Source organism: Lissotriton helveticus, chromosome 10 (genome assembly GCF_964261635.1).
Source record: "Lissotriton helveticus chromosome 10, aLisHel1.1, whole genome shotgun sequence".
Lineage (NCBI taxonomy): Eukaryota > Metazoa > Chordata > Amphibia > Caudata > Salamandridae > Lissotriton > Lissotriton helveticus.
Window position 1 is genome coordinate 156,873,022 of NC_136071.1, and position 23,556 is coordinate 156,896,577.

At 43.0% G+C, this 23,556-nt stretch overlaps 1 protein-coding gene across 2 annotated transcripts in view; it reads right to left on the bottom strand.

The window, feature by feature from the left end:
- Positions 1-183: 183 nt before the first annotated feature.
- Positions 184-23,556, bottom strand: part of IQCE (IQ motif containing E) — a 313,633-nt gene continuing 290,260 nt past the window's right edge. Inside the window, exons 23-24 of one of the 2 annotated variants that reach the window (XM_078664993.1) lie at positions 6,696-6,950; positions 184-751 (exon numbers count right to left, since the gene is read on the bottom strand). In XM_078664993.1, the coding sequence (XP_078521119.1) occupies positions 639-751; positions 6,696-6,950 (368 nt within the window). In that variant the 3' untranslated portion in view covers positions 184-638. The remainder of the gene's footprint in view (positions 752-6,695; positions 6,951-23,556) is intronic. The other variant, XM_078664994.1, reaches the window with a different exon arrangement.

Sequence of the window (23,556 nt, forward strand, 5' to 3'; positions counted from 1 at the left end):
AAGTGTATGTTTTATTTTTTTAAATATGGTGTTTCCTTCGTGTAGTTTTCCACCCTTCTGCGTTTTCGCTGACCTTTTTGCCATCTTTTTTTTGTCAAACATGGTAAACGCCCCAAACGATTTTTTCGGATTCCCTTCGCATCTTTCTTTTCATTTACCCAGTTTGTGTGCCTCTGTCTAATCTTTTATATTTTTTCTTCCTTTTTTCCCTTATCTGGAATAATCCCCTGTGCCCTACTTTTTTCCACTACACTCCTCTTTTTTCGATGTTCCTTTTTCTCTCCCTCTTTGTTGAGTCTTTTTTTTTTTTGTTGAAACAGACACTTTCAAAGTTCTTAATTTCGACGAGACAGTTTCTTAGTGTTGAGGTAATAAATGTTTGGAGCCCATCACTGGCTCATTAGGAATGGCTCTTCTCTTCTGCACTTTATAATAGGTGCTTCGCCTCCCCCTATATTATTCACACTAGATCATTAAGGTTGTTTGGTATTAAGGCCCATGCTGAAAATGTAAAAAATCAATACGTCTACAAAGAGTCGACAAACTCAATTAAGACGATACACGACAAGTTGGTTTCAATGTTACTAATCATAGCTCATGAATGAAGGAAAAGTTGGCCCCAGCTAGTAAATGAAGTCTCATCTCTTGGTACGCAGAGAAGGGGAGATGACGATATCATCGGAGTCATCAGAGTCCAAATCATTTGAGGCGGGAGAGAAGCTTCTTGGCCGTACTTTATTGTATTGTTGTGCTACAATAAAAACACAAGCAAATAATATAATTATTGACTGGCCTTATGAAAGAAACCCATCTATCCGACTCAGAGTTACATATTTTCCATTAAAAACCAACAAAGTTTCTTACCTGCAAATTGATTTCATGTCACCAGGCCTTCAATTTAATTTTGGTCCCAAAGATACAATACAGTCAGCTTCAGCATAAAGGGCAGTGTTTATTTCCTTGAAGTTTTATAAAGCATGAATATGTCCCAAGGCCAATAGAGCAGCTTGAAAAGTCAAGGTTAATGGTGAACTGGGAGGGGTAAGCAACCTTGTACACGAGCACAACTGATAAAGTAAGACCATACTTCAAAATGTAGAGTAAAACAGCAGGATCAACAAACAATATAGAGATTGTGAAGATAGTGAAGTAGTGTGGCTCACTGGTTAGAGGCGGCAGACCCGAGAGCAGAGGACGGCCCGGGACCAGGGTTCGATTCCCGGCGCGGCAGGTTTCTGGACCAGGGTCAGCGGACTCGATAATTCTCTCGCCTCGGTGCCCACTCTGATCAGCGTTCACACTCGGCAACTCTGGGCATTAGCTTGCCTCATCTTCACTAACGGCCCCACCAGACCGCCGGGGATGCCTGGTCTCACCCTGGAGATTCCCATTAAGGGACCATCTCTCAGGGAAGCCAGGAAGGGTTTCGCAGCGGTCGAAGCGCCTTGGGACCCTACGGGTAAGTAGTGCGCTATATAAATGCCTATACATTTACATTTACATTTACATTGTACAAGTGGAGAAGGGATAAAGGAGAAGCCAGCTGCCTGAAAAGGTAACACTGACTAAAGTTCTGTGCAAGGCAAAACGGAATTATAGGCAGGTTAAGACAATCATAAGGGAGTAGCTGCCACCAGTGAATGCAGACTGGACTACAAGAACATGACAGGCAAGCCTACAAAACATCATCTTGAAGAAAAGGGAAACAAATAACCAAATACCTAAGTGAGGCAGATGAGAAACCATGAGGGCAAAAGACAGACACAACCTGGCTGTACTAAATAAGGGAAGACCAAAGGACATGGTGGAAAAAGAAGGTGAAGCAAGGAGAGGCAAACATGGTCATCGGGTAGTGGGAAGCAAGAGATAGGTTAGAGCATGATTGAGTAAACTTAAGGATGACAGTGATAGAAGCGTTTGGAAGTGCCTGTCAATGTGACATTTAAGATCCTTCTTTGGATGTTATCAGGGAAGCCGTGGTGTGTAGGGCTGGAGGGAGGAAGTTTAAATACTATATGCACAGACAACAGAACTATAAAGGGTTCTTTATTTTCAAATTCTGTCATCACACATTAGAAAGGGGAGAGAGGTACTAATCCCTTTCCATCCTCCTTATCATAGAACTCAAGTACCCACCAACAGAGGAAACATAGGAAGAGGCTGGTGAAAAAAGCACACGCGCTCGGGGAAAATGCAAGCTTTGTTTAAAACTGCCCTCACCCACTAATAGTGGCATGCTTCATCATAGAGTGGCTACAAAATCCTCACGCAGACCAATGCCTGGGAGGAAGCAAAGGGAGAGGGAGGACAAATCAAACAAATATGTTGGGATCCACGCAGTAAACTACATATAAACAAACAATCAAGGGGAAGACATAAAACTACCTCAGGAATACCATTTGCAGTCTTTAATCATGGGTTTCCTGGGTAGGATTAAAACAATTAAAATGTGGAGATGATCTAGGGAATAATCAGTTCACCTTTTCTGTAAGTCCTCAGATTTCATACGGTCAATGAGGGCCATTAAAGAACTGGAAAGTTAAGAACGAATACTCAATAGATTTAACTTTATAACTGAAGAATGAATACATTCTTCATATTTTGAATCAGAAAAATGGACAGTGAAGGAAAGAAGGGGCTATTGGCCAATTTTACGACTTCAAAAGACTCGCCTGAGTCCATTATTAGCAGTTTCAATTAGTGATTTGATGAAATTAGCCTTGGCACTGAAGAGTCTCCTGACAGTCCTAATGCCGTAAAAGTTGGACAGAGATGGTAAGCGTCTATATGTTTCCTCTAGCACTCTTAATGACTGTTTTCCTCACAGAGTTCTCTGAACTGTGAATGAGATGGCTTAACTCTTTTCATTTCTTTTTTATAGGTGCTAAGTCATCAAGAAGTTCCTTCAACGACTCAATGTAATGGACGGTTGTGACATTAATATCGTGTGAGGGAAGTGATGGGAGGATGAATATTCCATGCCATCAAAGACAAGGAGCTCATGCCCACATTTTTTTGTGTCATAAAACCATATTACGTCCACAGATTCTGCTATGCGTAAAAGCTAAGAAGAAAGGTGTCTGGGACCTACTAATCTGAATTGTTACAAATAAAATTTACCTTCATATATTAATATTAATATCTGGAGAGGACTCTCTCTATGGACACCTTTACAAGGAGAGGAGAAAGGCAATAAGGAAGAGTCTGCCAATGAAACAGAGTATTCATTACACATTAGGTTTCAAACAGATACCACTACACTACTTCTAATCACTGCTCGTCTCCCGTAGGTTCTCTCTCTTTTTTAGCATTGTGTGTCTGTGAGAGTGAGTAGTGTGAATGAAACTAGTATAGCTTTTGCTCAATCTCTCAAACTATGACAGAGCCTTAGTTTTAAGTTGCAGTTTGGGGGGTGCGGAATTAACATCTGTTAAGGATAGGTAGGTGCCAACATCCCACTCCTCACTGCGCAATACACCTGTGAACCTCCTTATAACACATATTCTTAGCCATAGCATACTAGCACAATTTTGTATCAAAACTATAAAATTGGACATAATACCACTTAATGTAACAACGTAACAGACACATCAGGCAGGGCAACAGACATATGCTCACCTTAGTAACAAAATATATGGTAAAGTCCCATTTCCATGTATTTTACCTTCTATGCTTGTTAGGAGTTCCTTTTATTGTGACCTTGCTTATTTGTTTATCAAGGACTCAAGCCACATAAGTTATTGGTTGTTTGCAATCCTTGATCAGCTCATAAATATGAATTATATTTGTGTGCAATAATATATCATACATTGTGAAAGTACACATCAAGTTGATAATGAACAACAGGAAGTTGTTCAAATGAAGATACATATACTCTGCTTCTATGATAATCATACAAATTCCTTGTCACAACGGTGAATAAGTATATGGTAAGGGACAAGATCCAGCCATGAAGAATCTAGAGAACCACCACTTACTCTCTTCTGTCATGGGCTTCCTCTATTGCACCCATCTGTAGAAAGTTAAATGTTTGTGTGAGGTGAGGAGCCAGGAGGACAGAGGATCGAGTGGTAGCTTTCTCTGAAATTGGAGGAAGTATCCATCATCAAATTTATTGGAAGGACACATTAGTCCAAGGTGATCTGCATCTGCTTTGGCAAGAAGGTTGCCACACATCCCACTTCTGGCACATCTGAATGAATGCATACTCTTTAGGGTGGTGGGTGTGGATGAAGAGAAGATGACTGCTGCTGCTAGTGGTAGTTTCCACTTCCCATTATGGGGGCGGAGGTTGCTGTCTGAGCCTACCATTTTTACAAATGTAGCCATTGCACATAGAGAGCTGTTTGTGAAACTGGAATGCTGGAAAAGGCAGACCCAGAGTCATCTTCTCTAGTCGGGTATCTGCTGCCTCCTCACCCAATGTTTGTCATTTATATGGCATCTGGACAAACCTTTTTCTGAAAGTCTCTAGAGAAATCTGAAGACATCTAAGCAAGCCATCACAGAACCACATTAAATCACGTGAAACGTGCCAGAGTGCAAAGGAAGAGATTACCATCTTCAGTACTGATCTTTCTGGTGGGTATACTATCTCCCTACAATTTCATTACCTACTAAATAATCCCAGGCATCAGATTGGATCTGGAAAACTTCATATCTCTTTGAGGCTAGTAACTGGGGGAAGCTTGGTGTCAACACTGGAAGTGATGACTGGTAATGTAACCGAAGCCATCCGGTGCAACATCAATTTCCATTCGTGTTTTTAATGCCATCAAGGCGAACATATGGAGCAACATCGATTGAGTACGGGTTAGTGCAAAACTCTAATTTGGATCATATTACCACCGTCCCTGTGTACTCAATCCATCCGGAAGAAGAGGCGCATGAAATCTGTGACTAATCTGGAGGTGGATTAAGTACCCACCAGAAAGATCCTCACTTGTTGAACAGATTCCCAAGCAATACCTTCCCTGGAGAAGAGCTGATGGATATTTAGATGAGAAAATCTTGCTGTACAGATTTTGCAAAGCGCTCGTCCCTGCACACCTCTGAGTTCAAACAGTAGTATTTGGCAAACATGTGCAGGACACCCCCATTGCTGCCTTACAGAACTCTGCAATGGGAACAACTCTTGCAAGAGTTGAAAACAATGACTTGGCCCAGGTGGTATGGATCCTTATTCTCTGGGTCAGAGACGGGAAGTTGGGATACGGCGGGAAGGGTGTCAAAAGCAGAATTGGGCTAGAGCAGTACGGCAATCGGCTCGGAGGGCAGTACAAGGGGAGAAGGCACCAGCCATGCTGGTTGGGTAGGTTTCAGAGGTTCAACTCTGGCTGTTAGGATGAAGAACATGTGGGACTCACTTCTGTCATCCTCATTTAGGGCACGGACAAACCTAAGGCATCGGAATCAGATCCCCAGATGTTTAGCAATCTGATCAATGCCTCCATTAATTTCATTTTTCTTAAATTAGGCATTTATACGGCCTATAGATAGTCAGCTTTCCAATTCTTACCTGTCTGAAGGATTATGTCAACCTGATGTTGAAGTGCTGGCTTGGGAAAAGCACCAAACCTAGTGCTTCTGGCATCGAGCTAAAAGGCCCTGATGCTGATTGTTGGTTTCTTGGACTTGTACACAAGTGGCATCAGGCAAGTGTAGAAGTCAAAAAGGAAGGGCAGCAAATCATGGTCCCTCAGAGTCTTCTGCCCTATAAAAACTGAATACAACTATCATGGCCTCGTTATTATCCCACATAGATGTTGTAGGTACCTAGGAGGAAGCAAACATACCTCTGGCTAAGGGTTGGGCAGTAAGTGAGCTGCACCTGAGGCATAGAATCTGAATGCACTGTTAGCCTATTTCTCATGTTTACTGTGTTCTTCACCATTTGAAGGAGAGAAAGATATGTTGTGCTTTCTACACAGAGAACAGCTCCAGACAGCTGAGCTGGATTTTGATTTACATCTCTGCACCTACTTTTGTGATTAAAAAGTTTGGCCTTGCTCTTTAAAATACCTCAGTGCATATGGTCACCAAGTAAAAGATCTTTCCTTGTAGTTTGGAGAGGATATTATGAATAAAAGCTCAACCAAAAATCTCAGAAAAATAATAAACAAAAAATGCAGTGAGTTCTAGATACGGCACAGTTCAAGAATAGGAAAAAAGAAAAACAACGTCTTCGGTGGTACGCGTACATGGCCCTGCTTCATCAAATTCATGGCACAAAAATGAGATCTTGCAGATTGGTAGCCAGGGCCACAACAGCGCCATCTCGTGCCAGTAATGAGTACTACTGAAAATTTGAGATCCCGTGTAAGATTGTGAAGTTGATTATGAGGTATCTGTAAGGAGTATCATTTGTAAAGTGTCAAGTTAGGAGTATATTTCCAGCAATTATGATCTAAGTAAATAACACAAACCAAACATGTGTATGTTTCTTTGGGTAGCCATGCACTTTAGAAATGCCAAAAATAGAACAGAATAGAATTATTCATTACTAGAGAATGTTGGTTTGCTTTCCATAGAGTTCTTAAGATGGCATTCTGCCCTCTTACCCAACAAAACAACGTTATTACCTTCTTTTCCAGTGAGGTTGGGCTGGCAAGGAGCTTGGGAAACCTACTCCAAAGCTAAACAAGAATGCCTTTCCTTCGCCATAAATTTCAGAAGTAAATCTAATAATCTTGTACCTGGTAATTGCTGTCGTTGTGAAAACTTGAGATCCTGTGGATTTTTCCATTTTGTGGCTTTCTCATCCTCCTGTGGATTTTTCCATTTTGTGGCTTTCTCATCCTTTTTCCATTTTGTGGCTTTCTCATCCTCCTGTGGATTTTTCCATGTTGTGGCTTTCTCATCCTCCTGTGGATTTTTCCATTTTGTGGCTTTCTCATCCTCAGACACAACTTCCTCTATTAGCTCCTCGCTGACATCAGAATCTTCATTATCTGAAATTAATCACAGATGAAACATATAGCTAAAAATAAATAACCACCTTGAAAAGGTAGAATGCAAATAATTAATAGTTCCAGGCTTTAAACAAAAGCTAACAACGTATTAAATCGTCTACATATTTGATTTTGGATTATATGTGGCTTAACTTTAACATTTGTTATTGAGTTTGATTGGATTCTTAATAAGAACTGTTGAAGCAGAAATTGTATGTTGGCCCACAACATTATTTGGTAGTCCAACTTTTTCCATACATTATTGGGAATTGGAAGATAAAAGATATGCTGCAGTATGAAATATATTAGGGACAGTGGGAAGCTGGAATGGAAACTCCCATTCAGCATGGTAATTTTATTATGGGGAGTCCTTCTTGAGCTGAACAGTCTGTAAGATTCAGATTCTGCAAGAGTAAATGGATCACTGAAATCCTACAAAGGAAGCATGATTTGGCTCCTAGTGATTGTTTAAGAGCTACTTGAGGCGGTAACTCAGCCTTTCAGATTAATCACTTCACAACGGTCATGCTTCCAGCCCTTTAAACCAGTTTCCACTGTATAGTGGTTAATTCATGTTTTAAAGGGAATACTCATGAGTGTCTGACATGCAAATGGGAGGCTGGACGCAGGGGAACAGGCTGGCAGCAGACCCTACTATTTCCCAGGGACATGGCTATTCGTTCTTGACTGGCTAATAGATCTCAAACAACTTCTCCAAGTTAGGCACAGTCCTGGGCACACGTGGTGAGGATATAAAGGAGTTGTGGTAGTCTCTACTGATTAAGTATTTTGAGGTCGACACCAGTGTGTTCTTGAGTGGTACTGAATGATAAAAAACCATAAGAATCAAACAATCAGCCGACACGTGTTTCGTCACAACACATGGGCTTGTAACTCTTCAGGGCTGGGGGGAAAGGGGAGGCGATACAAAACATAGGATCAGGGGAGTATGGAAAATAGTGCGTTTGACTCAATAGGTTGCAAGGAACAAACTAAACACCATTGGGACATGGGAAGGGGATCACCATACGTGTATGTGGAGTCTATGTAGTAGGTGATGCACGAAAGAATGTGACTTTTGAGTGCGCGTGTCGCTTACATGGTGTGGTCTCCATGTGAAGGTGCGGGAAAATACACATGTGTGGCATTCAAAGCAAGGCCCAGTGAGGGGAAGCTTACCCAGATGAGGCCTGATAATCGGTTCTACACACAGGGTGTGTGCGGGAGGGCGGGTTCTCAAACCAGCTTCATTGCCTACCATAGTACTGCTTTGCGAATATCCCACTTCATTACCTGTGCTCCATCCACCCAACCAGTACTGCACCCAACACTTGTCACACCACATCACAAGCACCCACAAATGTTTTTTCACCCTCATGTCACATCATGTGTATTTCACCCTCATGTAACATCATGTGTATTTTCCCGCGCCTTCACATGAAAACCACACCATGTAAGCGGCATGCACACTCAAAAGTCACATTAAATACCGCTCAAGAACACACTGGGGTCGACCTCAAAATACTTAATCAGTAGAGACTACCGCAACTCTTTTATATCCTCACCACGTGTGCCCAGGACTGTGCCTATCAAACCGTTGTGGGTTCTTGACTCACAATAACAACTGGGGTTAATGGATAATTCCCCCGACCTGGCAGCACCGTTTACACCGACAGCACACATAACCCAGAAACGCATACTAGTCTGAGCGCCAATCTTCCAGAACATACCTAAAAACCCAGCACCCTAGTTATCACCTTCTCCAAGTTACTCCAGCAGTGGGTTGCACATAGGAGCAGGAGGGATATATACAGAAAAAATGTGCTCTCCAATTTACAACAACCTGGCTTCCAGCTCTCACACTTACAGAAAATGCTAGATTTAATTGGTTAACAGTTTCTTAAGTACTTTTAGGTGAAAAACAAACACAGGCCCAAAAATAGTTCCAATGGGAATGTCAGGAAATAAATACAACATGTCATGTTAACCCCTTCCGTGCAGGGCACATTCCCCCGCTGTGCTGGGGGGGCGGAGGGGCGCGTACAGCGCCCCGGTGCTCATGACGAGGTCAGTTTGTCATGATCCACGGCGCTCCGGTGCTCATGACGAGCTGAGCTCGTCATGGCCACACCCGTACCCATGGAACGCTCAGCACAGCAGGGGAATCAGCCCAGCGTGCGAGCGTTCCACGGAACGGGCGCGGTCATGAAGAGCTCAGCTCGTCATGAGCACCGGAGCGCCATGGCTCATGTCGAGCTGACCTCGTCATGAGCACCCAAGGGGTTAAGGCCCTTGATCTGAAGCATAATGGGAGGCCATATTATATATTTCACTCAACCAGCAGTAATTAGTAGGAGGCATCAACCTATGCATGGGTAAGATGCCAAGTAAAGTCCTGGGACAAGTGGGAGACTTACCTCCAGAAGGTGATATTACCTTGACCAGAACTGCTTGATTATTTTTTCTTACATTGCAATAGGGACACTTGCACTGCTGTTGCCTTCTATGCTGAATCAGGACACAGTTTGCACTGCTCCGGCCAGTACCACTTTTGTGTGTTGAAAGCTTGCACTATTGTTACCCACTTTTATGTACACGTGCTCGGTTATTAAAGCTTGCACAGCTGCTTCCACATGTGTTAGAACTGTTGTGTGAGGGAAGCTTGCACTCTTTCAATAGACTACTTTCATGTTTATGAGGTGTTTTGTTTTTGTGCAGGCTTCTGGGTGACGTTTGGGAACAGAGGGAGACAGCTCATAAGAAATAGTTGTCTACAGAGAAGTATGTTGACTCTATGTGAAACAATGGCTTTTGGTTACACTGTTCAAAACTGTGTAAGGGGGCAAATGTGGATGTCCTACAACGTTTGCTATCCCTAATGTTTCTTTTGACACAAATAGGGTTAAGAATGAGTTAGGCGATTCCTTTTTCCTTGGCGTGCACACTGCAAACGAAACCACTTCTATGCACACTCAATTTCAGGTAAGTGAAAGGGACAAGCATGTGAACATTAGGAACTGCAGAAATACTCAACAGTCAATGCTTCAACTAAATCAATGCTTTTCAGATCGGAAAGACAACACTTTCCTCGAAGACCAGGACTCTGAAGCAAGCGTCGCCTCTCCTTCAGCAGCATCAGGTTTTTTTTTTCTTTCCCACGAGCATTCAAGCATGACCTTTTTTGGAAAATACTGATAGTCTGCAAGCTAAGGAGTACTCTAGCTGTGGGGCTCTGAGTGATGATTAAATCAAGAAGATCATATATATATATATCTAAATGCATGCAGTGAAGCAATTATAGCTATTTTAAGGTCAGTCAAGAAACCTGTTCTGTGTAAAAATACTTTGTTTCTGAGATATTTTGACTTTTGTGCAAGATACTGGAGAACAAAACATTATTATTTGTCATGTGGAGAGGAAATAGTTTGTATTGTGAGCTAAACAGATGTTATATAGTATCAGAAAATCAAATATTTCCAGATCAAACGATATCTCCTAGCAACTTGTAATATTGTAAAACATCTGGACTACGCCATCATGGCACATTTCTAGCCCAGTTTCTGCTGCAGCCACTGCTAAGACCTAAGCTAATGCAGGAGGTGGACTATCCATTCTGTTATCCTGGCATTTTTCTGGTGGGCTGCTGGCTAGGGCACTACTTTCAGAGCTGTGTGGGCCACCAATACCCAACAAACCCCCCTTGAAAACTATTTTTAGGACTGGTTCTGGTTTCCAGTCCACCCTGGCAGTTGTGAAGGCTGAGGATGCTCCTCTAGAAAAGATAAGGAATTGATGTGGAGTCCTTGATTGGAGATTAAAAATGGAGCAGGATCAAATATTATTTGAAAATGGCAGATCTCCAACTAGTTTGGCATAATGGGTGAAAAAGGAGACGTGGGACATATGCAGTGGCTGAGATTAATTCAAGCATTCCTCTTATCAACGCGCTGTCTCCTGTAATTTTAAATGTGGTCAGAAGAGCTGGGTAGATTGTCAGGCACTCAGTAAGAGAAGGATGGCTAAAATCTCATCTCCCTCTTGAATCCAATATTCACCACTTTCTCATAATGGGCTAGGCTGTGAGGGATGTGAAGCCAGTTGGGCCCCTTGTGTCTGTCCATCAAGCCTTATTCACTCTATGGCTGCTTTACCGGTTATTGGTACCCTCGCTATATTAAAATGGAGTGGGAGGTCAAATTACAGCCAAATCACAGCAGTACTGTTTTTTTTACAGACATAAACGAAAGGAACTAGAGAGACAAGCCAAGGCTATTTGAAAATAGACCGGCCCTGGAAAGCAAAAGGAGGGTGATCAACCCAAAAAGCAGCACAGTTAAGCCGCTCTCTATACTAAGGAACGTTAGCCTTTGGGAGTCTCAGAAAGAAGATGACAAAACTGTTTCAAATCTTCAGCTGCAAACGATATAAGGACACCCAAAGCCTCCGATCGCTGTTTTGGACAGTGAAGAAAATATCTAGATACTGAAAGTTCTTGTAGAAAACACATGCAGTAGTTAATTAGCAGTGTGTGTGACACAGACTGTCTGACCATGCTTATGCAAAATGTGTACGCTCGAAAGTAGCAGCCTGTCAATTGATTCACCACTGTTGTACTGCAGATTCCTACAGTGTTCTGATGACAAATTAGAGCGCCAACTTTCTGTATTTATGCCCATGGCACACATGAACGTCATCTGTTGGCATTTCTGACAGAGGAGACTGCAGTAAAAGAACAAAACAAGGGGTTTCTTTTTGTCAAAGAAATTATGGTCAGTGCTCCAGAAAGCTAAACCGAGGAAATTTTGTTGGAGTTCTCAAATGTCTTCCTACATTTTGACATGCAGAGTGAAACATTCTTTAAGGACCAGACTTTCAGTTATCTCTGTAGCAATCAACTGCAGCGTCACCACAGAGTTCTCAGGAACAACTAGAGCGCTAAAATTTTATATTGAAGACACAAGTGAGACACTGTTGGATTTCATTTTGTTGGAATAAGAGCTGATGGATGTAATGTTTTTCCTGAGAAGCAAAGCTAAGGTAAATGAGCACTGAAATGTTAATGCAGGCATGAAACTAGTTTATTAAAAAAAATGTGAGGGAAGGTATGTGTATTTAGTTATTTGTGGCATAATGCATTTATTTGTAAAGGGTCAAAAATAAAGAGGGATGTATGCATAAGCACAGCATCCCCTTTCCACATCTGTTTATTTCGCCTACCCATATTCTCAGTCACCTAACAGCTCCATAATTTTGATACATATATTTAATATACAGTAAGACCGTTTTATGGCACCTCTCGTGTGGGAGAACAGTGACCTGTCATCTTTTAAAGGACTGAATGGAGTCAGCCGCAAGCCACAACAGGCAGATTTGTTTTTTTACTCGATGCAAGAGAAGAGCTGCATGTGTTTATTTGAAACTATAAGAACTTCAAAATAATGAAGAACGAAGTGTCATCCATTTGGTTTGGAGCAGTGGATTTACACACTGGCACGGCGGCCAATAATAGTGGAATCTGATCTACAAATGGAAGTCCTTTTTTGTTGGTTAAGTTTTTGTGTTCTCCAAAGAAAGTATCTTCCAGGCAATTTAAAAACATTTGTAACCCAATGTGCCAATTAAGGAGTACTGAAGAAGACAGTGTGCCGAAATGCTTTTACTCAAATGAAACCCTAAAAAATATCCAGTGAGTGATCCGTGCCTTTTTTGAATATATATATAGATATATATATTTGAGAAAATAAAAGGAAGAAGTGAAGTAGCAGTTAGGTACTACAGCCTCAACATATGTTAAAAAAAACTGAAATTCAATGAAAAACGAAGAGTTAAGTTGACGTTATAGTTCGGTTCAGGAATGATACACAAGCTATGAGAAACATCGAATAAAACGCAGGCATTACAACATAGTACCTTTACAATGCAGTCAGTACCATGACTGCGACATTACCACAAGTTCCATAACAATGCAAGTCATTACAACGACTTGCTTTAGGGAATGTGGTGTTGGGCTGGTGTTGGATTTTAAGTCCAACACCTTCCCTACTGATACACCGACTGGAGTTGGAATAGTAATTTAAACTATTCCAAACTCCAGCGCTTCCCTAAAGCATGTCGCTGTAATGACTTTCGTTGTAATGGAACTCGGGGTAACGACACAGTCGTGGAATGGACTGTGTTGTTAAGCCATGTATTGTTCTGGCATGTGTGGTAACAGATGCTATTCCCAAGCTAATGTTAAAAAAACCTAAGATCACCAAAATACACAAGTTGTAGCATAGTGAACGAACTATATTTTGCACCCGCATCATGCACTGATTAGGACCTCGCATATCAAATCACTGATGACGTGTTAAATGACATCGCTGATTATATTTAAATAACATTGTTGAAATTACTAACAAGATCAAACAATGATTCTGACAGTGTGCCACAGGCTCTGTGTATGAGGGTTAATAGAACTCCTGAAAGTAGTGCTGTAGGTCAAATGCTATGCACACGCCTGCCATCTAGTACTGTACGTTAACATTGCAAGTAGTTTTTGTTGTAAGCAGATGTTTTAGTTTTCAGGTGACTTGTGATTTCTTCCCTGATAGCCAAAACGCACCAGAACACAGGCTGTGCCATAAATTGTACTGATTGCCAACGATTGAGAGTAAGTGGGTGTAGTAAAGCAAAGCAAGATAGTCTATGTACACTGGAGTTATGCAAACATGTGTATGGGACTTAAATGTTCCAAACACTGTACCGTAAACTCAGATGCAGTGAGATGGGAGGGTGTGTTTGAATCTAAACCAGTTACTGTTTGCAGCATGTGCTGCTGTAGATGAACTGCTTTGCATAGATGGAAAAGTAGTGGTCTTCACCCTAAAGCGGTGGCTTGCAAGTGGTGTAGGAAGACGTTTGAAACTGTTTTAAAAGGACAATTTAGCCAACTTTTGTTTTTCATAGAGTATGAATGAGAACACAACGTCTAATGAAAGTGTGGATCGTAGACTACATTGCAGCTTTACACATATATCTGCAATTAGGATGTTGCCTGGGAAAGCCACAGTGGCTATGTTTTGTGATTGGAATGTGCATTAGGGGTCACGGAGACGTGGCTAGAGGATTCGTCCATGCCTGACTTGGTGGCAGCACTGCCACCCAACTTCAGCGCCACCATCCACAATAGGAAAGATGGTAGGAAAGGGGGGGGGGAGTTGCCGTTTTTTATAATAACTCCTTTAAATCGGAAAGCATTTGTGCAGAAAGTATAGAGGGTGCGGACATCCTGGGAGTCAAGCTTTGTTCTGCCACCAATTGCTTGGCGATACTTATCGTCTACCGTCCCCCTAGAACTCCCCCAGCCATTATCAAGCCTTTTTTGGGACTGGTCCACGACCTTCGAACAAGGTATGAGGGTCTTGTGGTAATGGGAGATTTTAATCTCCACTGGGAGGAGTCCACTAAAGACGCAACGTCCAAACAGTTAGAAGAGGCTATGACCGCGCTAGAACTAACCGAGATAGTGACAGGTTCAACACACAAGAAAGGTCACACATTGGATCTGATTTGGACATCAGTCCCGGTGCTGAGCCCTATCCCTATCTCGCCCTGCATATGGTCGGATCATCACCTGTTGCAGGGTAGATTAGCATTCCCGGGGCAAAGAGTAATCCCCACCGCTGAGTGGCAGGTTGTGAGAAGATGGAATTCAATCAACACTGATACTCTAGTATCCACATTAGAGAAACCCTCTCACCTTAACAGACTACCAGAGGATGACGTTGAGATGGCCAGCCTCAAACTGTCACAAAAACTGGAAAATGCCATTGAGGCAGTGACACCTGCACGAAGGGTAAAAATCAGGGACAAAGGGAAAGGGGCCCCCTGGTTCAATGACGCTCTGAGGCTCCTGAAACGCTCCCTGCGCCGGAGCGAGAGAGCCTGGCGAAAGGGGTATGATCCCAACACCCAAGCCTCGTATGTTAAAGAGCTCACCACCTACAAACAAGCTATTAGGGCCAGGAAAGGTGAGTTTTATGAAAGCAGGATTGCGACAGCGCCCAATCCCCAGAAAGAAATTTTCAAAGTCCTTACAGAACTGAGGAAAAAGAAGGAACAGCCCCCCTCCTTCACGCAAGAAGACTGCCATAAATTTCAGTCCTTCTTCACCACCAAGATATCTGACCTCCTGATAGAAATCGAGACCACCCCTAGACTGGACTGCCCGGGAATCACTCAAAAACCTACCCCTACAGTCACCCAGCCCCTAACTTCACTACCCTTACTCACTAAAGAAACTCTGAAAATAGTGATGGGTCAAGTCAAATCAGGCTCACCGGCAGACCCATGCCCTCCGAGGATTTACAAACAAGCCTGGTCAGGACTGGAGGATGACATACTATCGCTCCTAAACAGCTCACTCACATCCGGACAGGTCCCTTCCAACCTCAAGGAAGCCCGGTTGATTCCTCTCTTAAAAAAGGCAGGGGCAGATACCAAGATCTTGAAAAACTACAGGCCCATTTCACAACTTCCTTTCTTAGCCAAAATAATGGAGCAGCATGTGCTGCCCAGCCTCTCACATCATCTTGAGAACAATTCCTTGTTGGAACCTAACCAGGCCGGATTCAGGGCCCATAATAGCACGGAATTGGTCATGCTTTCCATGCTGGACGACCTGCGACTTAAAGCAGATAAAAAAGATCCTTGTGCCCTGGTGCTGCTTGACCTCTCCGCGGCATTTGATACGGTCAAACACGACCTACTACTGTCGCGGATGTGGGACTTCGGTATCCAGGGCACGGCCCATGCCTGGCTGACCTCGTTCCTTGGTGAACGGGTTCAGAGAGTACAGCTGGATGACCTGGTATCAGAGGCAGCAAGGATCACATGTGGAGTCCCACAGGGCTCGGCCCTGTCACCCTTGATGTTTAATGCATATCTGCAACCCCTTATCTCATCACTAAATCAGATGGACTGCAGTATATACAACTACGCTGATGACACACACATCATCATTCAAATCGGCAACTCTCCAACAGCTTATCAGAAATTGCAAAACATCCTAAAATTTACCGTCAATTGGATGACGGCAAACTCATTAAAGATTAATCCTGACAAGACTGAGGTGCTTGCGATCACGACAACATCTAGCCCTTGGAGTGACCTCTTATGGCCCACTGAATTAGGAAACTCCCCAGTACCTGCAGAAACAGTTAAAAGCCTAGGCATAGTTTTAGATGCCAATCTCACTATGTCAGCCCAGGTCTCAGCTGTAGTGGGCACTTGTGTGGGCCTAATGAGACAACTGCGTAAATTGTCCCCCATTTTGACGGCGGACACACTCAGGAGAGCAGTATCAGCATTAATCCTGGCACGTCTGGACTACGGCAATGTTCTGTATGTCGGTACTCCACAAAAACTGATGAACAGACTCCAGATAGTCATGAACGACGCTGCCAGACTCATCTTCAATAAACCAAGAAGGACTCATGCAACCCCCTTCTCCGCAAACTCCATTGGCTGCCAGTAAAACAGCGGGCCAAGTTCAAGGGCCTATGCATTACGCACAAAGCCTTGTACGGGCAAGTCCCTAAATACATTAAGGAACGTCTTGTCCGTACGCCCCTGGCAGGAATTTACGATCAGTAGATGCTGCATTGTTGGTCTGCCCACGGTTCAAACTGTCCTCTCTAGGAGGGCGCACTTTCTCCTACACAATTCCCAGTGCATGGAATAAACTGCCAGAGAGCTTGCGCAAAGAAACAAGTCTGCTGCCCTTCACGAAAAAGCTAAAAACAGTGCTGTTTCAGGAGACATGGGGTACCATCTAGCTTGCTCCCCTAACAACATTGTGTCCACTCTCCGCTAAGCGCTTAGAGACCCCTGGGTGATAAGGCGCTCTACAAATCCAATATACAATACAATACAATACAATACAATACAATTAGGCACAGACTGTAGTATATATTTGGCTTTCACATAGCAAATGTGAACGTCCTGCATGTATCTAGACTTGTCTTAGAAATCGGGTTGTCTATGTGGGGTTTGCCAAAGGTCACAAAGAGCTGCCTAGTCTTTGTAAAGGCTTTTAATCAATGTAGTACACGAGGGCTCTTTTGACATCTAAACTGTGTAAGGCCCTTTACACAGCCAAATGAGATTGGTGGAAAAACATTGGTAAACCAACGGTTTGATTCTCATGGAACTTTGGAGAGAACCTTGTGCAGAAAACAAGGGTTTAAAAAAAACACCTGATCTTTGTGTACTTGCATAAATAGCTCTTCCACGGTTAGTGCTTACAGGTCACCTTGTCACTGAAGGAGAAGTGATTGCGTGAAGGGGTGTTTGTGTTGATGGCTGCCTGGGGTTGAGAGCCTAGGAATAACCTGCCCATTAACAACTTTTTGAAGTTCCATTACTGCAGTCTGTGGTGAGAGCTGCGCTTCACCGGCACCAGGTGCTTCCACTGCCCAGTTGCTTGTGACTATAGCCTGGCAAGCCACTCCTGAAGAGGGTGCATCTGCTGCAGAGTATGTGGTACTATCTGGCAAGTTACTTACCTTCGGTAGCGCCTTATCTGGTCCAGGCTCTATATAGCCGCAGATTCCTTACCATAGAGTTATCCCCAGGCATCAGATTGTATCCGGAATGTTTTCGTGAGCAGTATCCCAGCGTGCCAATTGGTGGCGTAGATTGGTGTCTCATGCGTCATCCTTGCCGGAAGTGACATGTGCAGTGCCTATATAGGCACCACCCCAGCACACTGATTTAATTTACTTTTCACAACATTCTACGGCAGGAACGTGGAGCCATGAAGAAAACTGACCAGTCGGAACTAAAACTAGGCCCCTGGAAAGGAAAGGCCCTGCTCCTAGAAAATCCATTCACAAGAGAGGAGAGGATGGGTGGGTCAATAAGGAATCTGCGGCTAGGTTATGTCTCTACCCGATAAGGGACAACAGAAGGTAAGCAACTTGTCCATCTGATAGAGACAACTTCTAGCCACAGCCTCCTTATCTTATACTAGATAACCAACTTTCCCGAAGGTGGGTCTGTTAAAACAATTTCCCAATAGGCCGGACTGTCCAGGCAGTAGTTTTTTGTGAATGTGTGGAAGGAAGCCCATGTTACTTGCTACCAGATGTCCAGGAATCCGATTGCTAACACAGTGGTCACAGCCTTGGCTCTGGTGGCATAAACACGCAAACCTCAAGGAGTTATTTCTTGGCCAATGCATAGCAGATTGTAATGCAGAGCATGATCCATCGGGAGATGGCCCGTTTCTGCACAGCCTTTCCCTTCTCCGCACTAACATCCCCATGAAGAGTTGTGCGTCTACCTGTGCTGGGCTTGGACCAGGTCTAAAGGACTTCAGTAGGGGCTTCATTAAAGATGAGAAGTGGGTCTGAGGGGAACACTCCCAGCTGATGCACCTCCTTCAAGACATTAGTCTTGACTGCCACAGAGGGCAGATTAAGGTCCAGAACTTCGCCCGCTCTTCTCACCACCATAGGGAAGGACGCTCCCTCCTCTGTAACCACGGCAGGGGGAGAAAGCATGCAAGTGTCTGGAATAGTGGCCAGTCTGCTGCTTCCGCCAAATCCTCACTTCAGTCCACATTAGGGCTGGTATTCTTCAGTGTCCAGCGACCTCTCCCAATCCTCCCCGAATCCTAGCCATAAGAACAGGGCTCAGGCCCTGGCCTTGAAGGCATGGCTCCAGACGGCACCAGAGTCGGCGTCAGGCGAAGTCCATCCGCGGGAGAGGGCTGCTCAAATATGAGGCATATGGCCTCATAAAACTCTTGCAGTTGAGCGGGGGTTGCACCACCTCCCAGAAGCTCGGGGAAGCATGGCGCGGACTCAGGCACTGGCTTTACAGCGGAGCCATGCCTCCTTGCCGATACTCCCTCGTCGGCTGATGGACGAGGCAAAATCGAAGACCTCTCATAATTTTTCTAGAGATTAGATCTACCCGAATGGCTCTACGACTTAGCGTGTGATGAAGATTTCGGGCTCTGCCACCGCTCCCAGAACCTTCCTTTTGACCGAGATGGTCACGGCGTTGCACGTCGAGCAACCAGGAGCTTGAGGGATCGTTCCCTAAATGCCTTCGGGTTCATGGCATGGACATCGGAGCATGTCTTAGTATCGTGGTTACGCTCGAGGCACCAAAGGCAGACAAGATGCAGGCCAATCACTGACATCTCTCGGTGACAGGAACCATAGGGCTTGAAGCCGGCCTTCCGACATGGCATCCCTGCCACACTAGGAGAAGATCTAAAAAAATAACTTTGACAAAAGTTGTAAAAAGTCAAGTCAACAAATGGCTAAGGGGTAGCACTCTCCGGATCTGCACTGACTGGCGCAGAAAGAAAAGAACCGTCGTCAGCATGCTGGGGGGGGGGGTGGGGGGGGGCCTCTAAAGGCATCGCACACGTCACTTCCGGCGCAGACGACAACGCCATGCAGAGCTAATCAACACCAGCATTCAGGTGACCTGCTCACAAAAACTTTACAGATCCAGTCTGAAGCCTGGTGATAATTCTAAGGAAAGTAATCTGCGGCTAGAAGTCTCTATTAGATGCAATGCAAAAAGACATTCACAACAGTTTCATTATCATTCTCAGATAATGCAACATATGACAAAATGGAGGCAGCCTTTGAAATGCATTCACTCTTGTTGTTGGAAATAGCTTTGCTTGTGATTATATCTAGTATGGCCCCTAAGAAAAATTGTGTTTGTTGAGTAGAGAGATGAATTTCTTAGGCATTGAATGTTAACTGCAATATGTCGTGTGAAGACACTGATTGTTGAGTGTCTGGATATAAAATGCAAATACATGGGGGAAGAACATTAATTGTGTGGCTATGGGCAATGCGCTGGGAGACATCTTTCTTAAACCACCCTGGAGTCCATTATTAGACATTAGAATATCAGCCATATTACATTTCACCCTCCCTAAATAAGCCAAATAGCTAAGCAACCAATAACATTGCTGGTGCCATGATAGATATGCATGACTTTAAACAGCAGCGTCTGCTAATATTCAACTGTACATCCCAATTAAGATAAAAGGGACTTTCTAGTATTGAAGATATGTCTTGGCAAGATTGAAAATAGATAAACCAGGATAAACCCAGACAGTTAACGGTGAGTGGATCAATCTGCCACTCGGCACCAAAGCAATAAGTCATCTTGTCCACACAACACTCACTCATGTGTATATAATATCTTGGCTATATGCAAAATATTTGTTCACCTGGATCAAAAACACTAACAAAGCTACCTGGCTACAAAGTAACAAATATCCCCCTTTGTTCAAGAAATTCAGCCGAATAAGTGTTATCCTCTAGGGGAAGGTATTGTTCTAGTACCTCCCTCACAGCCCAGCTACAAGCTACAGTTTAGGCTTCATAAAACACGCTCTCAATGCAGCTGCCAGACTATGGACCAGCTCTAGGGAAACGGACTGCATACATCTTATGCACTAGCACACATTCTGGCTCCTCAATGATACAAGAAATGGCTGACCATTCTTTTTATATATAAGCTTTGGTGTGCCATTCCACCAAATCAAGCCTGAACTCCAACACCTTCTTTCTTCTTCAAATTCCTTGCATACAAAAGAAGCCGATAACAAAACCGAGTACTAATTTTTTACAAGGCAACAGAATCTACACATGAATGGTCTTCATACTCTGCCCCATTATGCAGGGCACTGACACAAACCCCAAGCAGTAGACAGAATTTAGTAGCAAAAATCCCATTCACTTCAATGACAATCATTTCATTAGAACAAAACTACGAACTAAGGAGCTCTTTAGTGTTTGCCCATCAAATCACTGGGGCAGTGGAGGCACCACCTTCACTGGCCCACCCGCATAGCTGGGCATCAGCGCCCACCATTTGGTGGAAATTCCATCCCTCGTGTGATGTTAGGAGGCACCCAAAACGTTCCTGTGCGAGGTTGCCATCTTCAGAATCTTTTTTCTTTTCTTTTTTGTCTTTCCCCCAATTTTTTCTTCATTTTTTTTTCTTCTTCTTTTCCTCTTTCCCAACTGTTTACTTTATCTCCCATTTCTAGGGAGGCGGTGGATCGCATGTGTATCCAGATAATTCTTCAAGCTACAAAACTACTCCTACTAGTAAGTAACCAATTAGTTTTGCATCATGAATCATTTTCTGGATTCACATGCTGTGCATTAGATTATATACCAGTATCCTGTTTGGGTCGAAATGTGGATTTGTTGGCAAACAGTTGTTGTAATACCTTCCATCTTATCTGTGTGTCCTTGTTCACTTGGATGTCAACACTGCAGTGTTTTGTGAAGGTGTGTGAAGATAACAAGGTTGCCGCTCTTCAGATTTTTTCAATGGGTACACTTGCTAGGAATGCATGTGTTTCGCCCTTGTTTCAGGTTGTATGTGCTCTTCGGTGCAAGGGTAATTTTGATCTCACTTTGGTGTAGCAGGTTTTTATAGTTTCCACTATCCTTCGTGTGATTGTTCCCTTGGTTCCTAGTGATCCATTGCTTGCTCTGGCAAAGGAGACAAATAATTAATTTCCCTTACGGAAACTTTTTGTTTCCTGTAGGCAGTACATTAGTGCCCTCCGCATGTCCAGTGGGCAAAGGGCCCTTTCTGCTTGTGTTTTTGACTCTTGTAAGGAAGTCGGTAGTTGTAAACTTTGGTTGACATGGAATTGTGTCACCACCTTCAGTAGAAACTGGAGATTTGTTCTAAGGACTTTGTCCTTGTGGATCCGAGGGTAAGGTTCCTGTATTGTTAAGCTTGTTGCTCACTGACTCTGCTTTGGGATGCAAAAGCTTTTTGAAATTTTGCTTTTAGGGTTAGATACTTTAAATCAGTCTTGTGCGTAGGTTCAAAGGGCTCAGTCATCAGTTATGTTAGCACCTTGTTTAGATTAGACATTAGAGCTGGTATCGTCTTTGGTGGTACAACCCTTTATAAACCTTCTAGGCATCTTTTCACTACTAGAGCGTGAAGAGACTGGTCTTAGATGTACCTCTGGTATAAGCTAGAATTTATGCTAGGTGTACCTTTATGAGTATGTCAGTCTGCTTTCTAACAGGTGTGTGAGCTATGTAATACAGTTTCCTGTTCTGTCCTTGTTTACATCCTCCTGTTACTTGTGCCCCTATGGATGTATCTATTCCATTTATCTGTGTAGCATTTTCTTTTGCTTGGTTTTCTAGCTTCCATAAGGATTCCTATTGTCCTATGGGGTACTTGTAGGTGGCAGAATTCTACGTACTCAGGAGCCATGCTGCTAGGCTGAGTGTGGCTGGTTTGGATGACACACACTTCTGTTTTGCTAGTGAATATCAAAGGCCCCCTGAATTCTAAATAAATCAGATCCTAGGACAGGGAAAATACATATGTGTAAACATCTCTCCTAGGCAGTAAAATTAATATACAAACAATACTTTGTGGAGGGCTCAAGCGAAGATATATAAGTTTATTCAGTTTTACAAATATGTGTAAATAAAATCAGTCAAAATACATAATACAACAGTAAATCATAATAATCAGTACAAGTCAAATAATCCGTGCAACAAAGGTGTAACATATAGTTTAAAAATATCCTTCATAAAAATAAAAACACAGCAGTAAATATAGACGCGCGTTTCGGCGTTACAAAAACGCCTTCTTCAGGAAATTACCACCAGTTAACTTTAAGACTTTTTCATGAAAATGCAAGACTTTGATGGCAGTATTTCTTATAAAATGATAACTTTTAAAATAATCTTATAGAGCTAATCCCTTTCGTGATGTCGGGAACAAGGATCATGATATATGAACAAATTGGTTCATAAGAAAAAACGACTTCCTTTGTGTTACTTAGAAATGACAAGAGGATAACATATACTGGAGCTAAAATGAGATCTCTCACTAAGCCGATATACAGCCAGAAAATGTGCGTGACTGATGTGGTCTTGTTGATAGAAGCCAAAGGGATCACTGATCAATCGATCACTTCCGCGTATTACGTCAGACGCCGATTTTCGTCGACTAGGCTGAAGGGAAACACGCATACATGACCCGGAGTCAGTAATATCTGTGCTGTACCCGGACAAAAGTTTTTATCCACTCGGTGATCCCTTTGGCTTCTATCAACAAGACCACATCAGTCACGCACATTTTCTGACTGTATATCGGCTTACTGAGAGATCTCATTTTAGCTCCAGTATATGTTATCCTCTTGTCATTTCTAAGTGACACAAAGGAAGTCGTTTTTTCTTATGAACCAATTTGTTCATATATCATGATCCTTGTTCCTGACATCACGAAAGGGATTAGCTCTATAAGATTATTTTAAAAGTTATCATTTTATAAGAAATACTGCCATCAAAGTCTTGCATTTTCATGAAAAAGTCTTAAAGGTAACTGGTGGTAATTTCCTGAAGAAGGCGTTTTTGTAACGCCGAAACACGCGTCGATATTTACTGCTGTGTTTTTATTTTTATGAAGGCTATTTTTAATCTATATGTTACACCTTTGCTGCACGGATTATTTGACGTGTACTGATTATTATGATTTACTGTTGTATTATGTATTTTGACTGATTTTATTTACACATATTTGTAAAACTAAA